This window comes from Otolemur garnettii, unplaced genomic scaffold (assembly GCF_000181295.1).
Source record: "Otolemur garnettii isolate 467f Iridium unplaced genomic scaffold, OtoGar3 scaffold00001, whole genome shotgun sequence".
NCBI classification, from domain to species: Eukaryota; Metazoa; Chordata; class Mammalia; order Primates; family Galagidae; genus Otolemur; species Otolemur garnettii.
The window spans coordinates 59,906,018-59,913,486 of NW_003852396.1; the positions used below are offsets into that span (position 1 = coordinate 59,906,018).

At 42.8% G+C, this 7,469-nt stretch overlaps 1 protein-coding gene and 1 pseudogene across 2 annotated transcripts in view; one reads left to right on the top strand and one right to left on the bottom strand.

Annotated features, from left to right (window-relative positions):
• The window catches only part of DEPDC7 (DEP domain containing 7), a 23,968-nt gene extending 20,455 nt beyond the window's left edge, over positions 1–3,513 (top strand). Inside the window, exons 5-9 of the mRNA XM_003781540.3 lie at positions 810–1,021; positions 2,301–2,443; positions 2,628–2,753; positions 2,874–2,952; positions 3,250–3,513. Of these exons, the coding sequence (XP_003781588.1) occupies positions 810–1,021; positions 2,301–2,443; positions 2,628–2,753; positions 2,874–2,952; positions 3,250–3,443 (754 nt within the window). The 3' untranslated portion in view covers positions 3,444–3,513. The remainder of the gene's footprint in view (positions 1–809; positions 1,022–2,300; positions 2,444–2,627; positions 2,754–2,873; positions 2,953–3,249) is intronic.
• LOC100956950 lies at positions 3,424–4,682 on the bottom strand (annotated as a pseudogene). The gene has a single exon (XR_002771260.1). The product of XR_002771260.1 is annotated as a splicing factor 3B subunit 2 pseudogene (transcript).
• Positions 4,683–7,469: the final 2,787 nt, after the last annotated feature.

Sequence of the window (7,469 nt, forward strand, 5' to 3'; positions counted from 1 at the left end):
CAGGAGTTGGAGGTTGCTGTGAGCTGTAATGCCACAGCACTCTACCCAGGGGGACAGCTTGAGGCTCTGTCTCAAAAAAAAAAAAAAAAGTTCTGAAGTAAGCAACATTGTTTTGGAGGAATAGTGGTCTGGGATTCAGGTCTGGGATCTATTCCTCCTGGGCCCTGACCAAGTAACTTTAGAGTTTCTGGATCTCCTATATAAATATAAAGAGTAGAATTTAAATTTTGATCTACTTTTCATTTTGTATATTATAGTGGATAGTTTCTGTTATGCAAAAAGAAGTTAAGAGGAAATCAGGCATGATGGCTCATGCCTGTAATCTAGCACTCTTGGGAGGCCAAGGCAGGAGGATCTCTTAAGTTCAGGAGTTTGAGACCAGACTGAGCAAGAGAGATCCTGTCCCTACTGAAAATAGAAAAATTAGCCAGGCATTGTGGTGCATACTTGTAGTCCCAGTTACTTAGGAAGCTGAGGCAAGAGGATCACTTGAGCCCAGAAGTTTAAGGTTGCTATGAGCTAGGCTGATACCATGGCATTCTGTCTAGCCTGGGGCAACAAATGAGACTCTGTCTACCCCACTCCCCCCCCCCCAAAAAATGTAAGAGGAAAACACATTAAGTAGATTTTTTAAAATCTATGATACATAATCTAACTATATATTAAAAATAACTATACATATCTCTAGGCATGTAGAAATTTATCCTTATGGCAAGCTTAAAATAGCTAGTGAATTGGGTACTATGTGTATATTTTTATTCTTTGCTTTTAAAAGAATCTTCTCTAATCTTCTCCCCATCCCCTCATAGGGAAGATGAATGGCTCTCTGCAGCAATTGACTGCTTGGAATACCTTCCAGACCAGATGGTGGTAGACATAAGCAGAAACTTCCCTGAGCAACCAGACAGAACAGACTTAGTGAAAGAACTTCTGTTTGATGCCATTGGCAGATACTACAGTAGTAGGGAACCTCTGTTAAATCACTTATCTGATGTTCATAATGGAATTGCAGAACTCTTAGGTAAGTAAGATCTTAGTGGATATTGGAATTTATTTTTGGAGAAGCAGAAAAAAGCTAATTGTCCTCAAAAAAGATTTATTTTTGAGACTGAATCTCACTCTGTCACTCCTGGGTCCTATGGCATCATAGCTCACAGCAACCTCAAACTCTTGGGCTCAAGTGATTCTCTTGTCTCAGCCTCCTGATAGCTGGGACTACAGGCACCCACCACAATGATCAGCTTTTTTTTTTTTTCTTAGAGACAGGGTCTCATTCTTGCTCAGGCTGGTCTTGAACTCCTGAGCTTAAGCAGTCCCCCTGCCTCAGTTTTCCAGAGTGCTAGGATTATAGGCATGAGCCATCATGCCCAACCCATCATCCTCAAAATTAACCAAAATAGGGTGGCACCTGTGGCTCAAAGGAGTAGGGTGCTGGCTCCATATACCAAAGGTAACAAGTTCAAACCCAGCCCCAGCCAAAAACTGCAAAAAAAAAAAAAATTAACCAAAATAGTACAACAATGTAGTAGTAGATCTGGATAACCTATGCCTATGGAAAGTATGTTTATTCTAAAACTTCTAGTGCTCATTTGGAAAGAGGCTTTAAGAAGTACTAAAGTTATGCGGAAACATGTGGAAACTTCTAGTTGCCCCAAAACATAATGCTGCTCTCATTCACTGGAAGCCTAATAATAAAGCAGCAGTTCTCTTCTATAGAACAATTATCACCGCCACTATGCCCCCCCTTCAGTCTACAAAATGGCAGACACTCTGCTTTGTTCTACCAATGAGCCAGAATGTTCCACATACTTTGAAAATAAATGGAGAGATGGGTGGTGCCCATGGCTCAAAGGCAGGATACCAGCCCCATATGCTGGAGGTGGTGGGTTCAAACCCAGCCCTGGCCAAAAAAAAAAAAAACCTGCAAAAAAGAAAATAAGGAGATTCAGAGAATCCCTTTATTTTTCTCAGGTAGAGTTGGATACATGAGTATTGTACACATAGCATACCCCAAAATATGTTGAATTATGAAAACATAGGCTTAGAATTTAGCTATAAAGCTAAGAGTTAGATTTAATACCCTAAGATATATGACTAAGATCTAGGGTATCAGTTGCCAATTTGAGAACAAGCTGCCTTTATGGTATTGGTCATTCATTGTAATTCCCAGTCTTTCTTTGCTTCTTGAAATAATTTTGAATAAGTGTACTTTTTAGCTTAAACTGTAACTTGTGTTTTATTCCCTTTAATATAGTCAAATTTGTCAATTAAAAAGCAGTTTTTTTTTCTTTTGGCTAAAGTGAATGGAAAGACTGAAATAGCATTAGAAGCTACTCAGCTGGTTCTAAAGCTTTTGGATTCCCAAAATAGAGAAGAATTTAGAAGACTGTTACATTTCATGGCTGTTGCAGCCCATCCTTCCGAATTTAAATTACAGAAAGAAGTAAGTGGTTTGTTTAAATGTTAATTGTATTCATTATCCTTAATACTTACAGGACCTATATGTCAGATTATTCCATTTTCGGCATCAAATTATGCTGAAATGGATAATATTTAATATTCCCTTTCATTTTAAAGTTAGTCTTATAAGTACATACCATGGGATGTGTTTTGTCTTATTTTTATAGAGTGACAACCGAATGGTTGTGAAAAGGATATTCTCAAAAGCTATTGTTGACAATAAAAATTTATCCAAAGGCAAAACCGATCTTCTGGTACTCTTCTTAATGGATCATCAAAAAGATGTTTTTAAGGTAAAACTCTGAAAGTAATTAAAGCGAGCTTATGTAATGGATCACTAGATTAAAATGCGTTTGAATAATGTCCCATGTCCCTTTTTTTTTTTTTTTTTTTTGTCCTTTCTTTTTCTTAAGATTCCTGGAACTCTTCATAAAATTGTCAGTATTAAGCTTATGGCCATACAGAAGGGAAGAGATCCAAATAGAGATGCAGGTAACCTGAGAAACATTATTTTCATCATCTTCCAAAGAGATTTCTAGTGTATGTTTGAAAGTGTTTTAGGACTTTATTTCAGCTAAATTTAAAACATTTCTCTGTTATCCAGACTTTGCAGAGAGCCTCCTATGTCAAAAAGCAACTTGACCAGGGTTAGAAAGTTAGCAGTGCTTATCATTTGAGTGCATGTTATGTAACAGGGAAACAAAGCATAAATATAAAAATATTGCTCAATTTTTTTTCTAATTAGATCTGAGGAGGCATTAATTGAACTTTTTACTTTTAAACTTCAAGGATATATTTATTGCAAGAGAATTGATGAAAGCGACTATTCCAGCAGTACACAGAAGAAAACCAAAGATGAGCTGTTGAATTTACTAAAAACTATTAATGAAGATTCAAAACTGTCTGCGAAAGAGAAGAAAAAACTGCTAGATCACTTCTATAAGTCTCACCCGAACATCTTTATTGAATATTTTGAAGGCTGAGTTTTCTTTTTTTTTTTTTTTTCCGTCCTTCGCAAACAGCTTTATTTACAAAACAGGTCTCAAATAACATGAAATAACAAGATTCTTTTGAAGAAGATGAAGTTGGGCTCATAGATTTCAGGTTCTTCAGTCACATACTTGATCTGAACATCAGTAGCTGGGGAGTCAGAGCCCCGAGACCGAGCTGAGTCTTTCTCTAGGTCCCCAGAGCTCTCAGATGACACCCCCGCAGCCCCTGGGGCCTCTTCTTCTTTCGGTTCCAACGCTTCCGGTTTTTCTCTTTTTTGGATATAGATGCTGTGTCCTCCTCAGTCTGACGCTGACTGGCCTAGGGCTGAACGAGTGTCTGTTTTCATGTCCTCTTCCTCCTGTTGTGAGTTCATCTCCTCCTGGCGGCTCTCCTTCAGCTGTAGGATCTTCCCCAAAGCTTGGGGGATCTTCAGCCCCACAGAGGGGTCACCCATCTCTCTGTTCTCATCTGGGGGGGGGGACCAGGAGGCAGAGGAACAGGTGCTCCCATGGGCAAAACAGTGGGAGTGGGGCCCGTGGACCCACTGGAGCAGCTACTCGAGGACCCAGAGGAGTACGCACACCAATTTGGCACATGTATTGTGAGGGACAGGGATGCCCATCTTGGCTATTTCCTGCTGCCGTAACACAGCTGCCCACTTTCTGCTGCTCCAAAAGTTCATGTTCCTTCAGCGAATGATCTCCCTGCTGCTTGGCATGCTCCTCTTGCTGCGCCAGCAATGCCACCTGTTGCTGTGCCAGCGTCAGCCACTCTTCCTCTGACAGTGCCAGGAGCTCACCCACTCGGAGAGGAGGTGGAGGCCCCATATTTGGTGGGTGGGCCATAGGAAAGCCAAGGCCAAGGACTGCTGGAGGTGGTGGGGGTGGTGGAGGAGGTTGCAGAATGGGGAGTCCCATGGGTGGCGGTAGCATGGGAATCCCAGAGAACTGTGCTGATATGGGGGTGGGGGGAGCTTTGTCCCCATCTTCCCCTCTCAAAACCAGCCGATTCAGCGGGATACCAGTCTGGCGGGTGTAGGTCTGCAGCCGCTCCACCAGCTCCTCCAGACTCCCCTGTATTGGAGCTCCGATCTCTACCAACTTGGCCTGAAGCTCCTGGGTAGCCCAGGCGCCATAATGCCCAGGAGGTGGAGGCGGAGGCAGCTGCAACTCGGTTTTCAGAGGCTCAGGAAGCTCGGTCGCCATCTTAGCCGTAGGAAGGCACGCGCCCAACCCGGAAGCTCGGCTGACCTCCGGCCGCTGGCCGGAACTTCCGGCAGCGCTGCGCGCCCTGTGGTCTGCATGGTGGGAAGGCGCCCACCTAGGTCCAACCCTTGCTGTCGGCGGGGAAACGGGATTAGCCCCGAAGCGCTGTTTCTCCAAAGGCTCCTTGGCGTCCTGGTCACCAAGCTGTGCGGGAGTCAGAGTTTTTATTTTTAATGTCTGTACATGAGTTGTGTATTTTAGGAATAAATTATGTATCCTAAAAATCCAATCACATTTGTAAGCTTGGAAGTTCTGAATATGAAGTACTTAATAAAATTTTTCTAGTATAACCTTATGTGTCAAAACCTGAGCATATGTCAGGTGGTATATTTCTGTTAAGGATGGACCTTAGGTGAGCTGACTTAGAATTACAGGCAGATTTATAATTATATATAACTCACATTGACAAATGGAGGCTATTGCAGATAATAAATAAATGTACCTGTTCCAATTTAAGGAAAAAGTCAACTCGAGGGCAAACCTATAGAGCCTGTCTCGTTCGTGAGCTGGGGACTGCTTTGTATGCTCAGTGCATTACAGAATATCACAGAAATTTAGATAATACGTTGTAGTGTTTACATAAGAAAGCATTAAATAGTAAGGCAGTTTATAATATACTAAGAGGAGTGTGCTTTGTATTTTGAAAGGTATGGTTATTGTAAAATGAATTTGCTAATTACCATAAGTTGTAGGCAAGTCAGAAAACAGACTTCTTGTATTTATTTATTTATTTTTGAGACAGTCTCAACTGTCGCCCTGGGTAGAGTTCCCTGGCGTCACAGTTCACAGCAACCTCCAACTCAGGCTCAGGCAATCCTCTTGCCTCAGTTTGTCTATTTTTAGTGGAGACGGGTCTCGCTTTTGCTCAGGCTGATCTTGAACCCATCAGCTCAAGCTCTCTACCAGCCTCAGTCTCCCAGAGTGCTAGGATTATAGGCGCCAGCCACTGTACCAGGCCAGAAATCAGACTCTTTTTTTTTTTTTTTGAGACAGAGCCTCAAGCTGTCCCCCTGGGTAGAGTGCCATGGCATTACAGCTCACAGCAACCTCCAACTCCTGGGCTCAAACGAGTCTCCTGCCTCCGCCTCCCAAGTAGCTGGGACCATAGGTGCCCGCCACAACGCCCGGCTATTTTTTGGTTGCAGCCATCATTGTTGTGTGGCGGGTCCGGGCTGGGGATTCGAACCCGCCACCTTAGGTGTACGTGGCTGGCGCCTTAGCCGGTTAAGCTATAGGCGCCGAGCCAGAAATCAGACTCTTAATGCTTCTGGAGACTTCTTTGTCTTTAAGCTGATGGGGAATTTCAAAGTGGGGAAGGTAGAATAATGAACTTTCACATATACCCATCAACAAATATCAAAAATTGTCAACAGAAATTCATTGTAGTGTTTGTTGAATGCCTTGTTTAATGTATACTCCCCACCAACCCCAGCACAATTCAGGCATCATATCACTTCTTTTATAAAATTATACTATGTATGGCCAGAAGATAAGGACCTTAAAAACATAACCGTAGGCTTGACACCCGTAGCACAGTGGTTATGGCACCAGCCACATACACTGACGTTGGCAGGTTCAGACCCATCCCAGGCCAGCTAAAACAATGACGACTGCAACAAAAAATAGCGGGGTCTTGTGGTGGGCACCTATAGTCCCAGCTATGTGGGAAGCTGAGGCAGGGGAATTGTTTAAGCCCAAGAGTTGGAGGTTGCTGTGAGCTGTGACACTATGGCATTCTACCAAAGGTGACATAGTGGGATTCTGTCTCAAAAAAATAACCATAGGACAGGTGTAGTGGCTCATTTCTGTAATTCTAGCACTGTGGGAGGCCCAGGTGGGAGGATCTCTTTAGTTCAGGAGTTTGAGACCAGACTGCTCAAGAGCCAGGCCCCATCTCTACGAAAAATTTAAAAAAAATTGCCAGGTATTGTGGAAGGCACCTGTAGTCCCAGCTACTTGGGAAGCTGAGGCAAGAGGATTGCTTGAACCCAGTTTTGAGGTTGCTGTGAGTTAGGCTCATGCCTTGATACTCTAACCTGGGTAATAGAGTGAGACTGTCTCAAAAACAACCGTAATCATTCACACAAACCCCAAATTTCCTTAATATCAGGTATGCAGTGTTCCAACTTTCTGATCTCAAATGATTTTGATGGATTCATTTGAATGATGCCAAATTCAAATAAGGGATCCAAATGTCCATAAGTTGCAATTGGTTAATGTGCTTCAGTTTCTTTTTAAAAATCCATGGGTGGGTGGTGCCTGTGGATCAAAGGACTAGGGTCCCAGCCTCATATGCTGGAGGTGGCAGATTCAAACTCAGCTCCGGCCAAAAACTACAAAAAGAAAAGATAACCCCAAAAAATCCATGGGTTCTTTTCTCCCTCAGCCCTTCTTAGTTTTTTTTTTTTTGTAGATACAGAGTCTCACTTTGTCACCCTTGGTAGCGTGCCTTGGCGTCACACAGCTCATAGCAACCTCCAACTCCTGGGCACAGGTGATTCTTCTGTCTCAGCCTCCCAAGTAACTGGGACTACAGGCGCCCTACACAACACCTGGCTATCCCTCAGCCCTTCTATCTCATCTCTGTCTGTCTCTTTTGTGGAATAAACCTGGTCAGTTGACCTCGAGTTTTCCATAGTCTGAATTTTGCTGATTATAAGTCTTGGGCTGTCCTTTATCATGTTCCTTTTTGTCCTATATTTCTTGTAAATTGGTCACTAGAGCTAAAGGTTTTTTTTGTTTTTTTTTTTT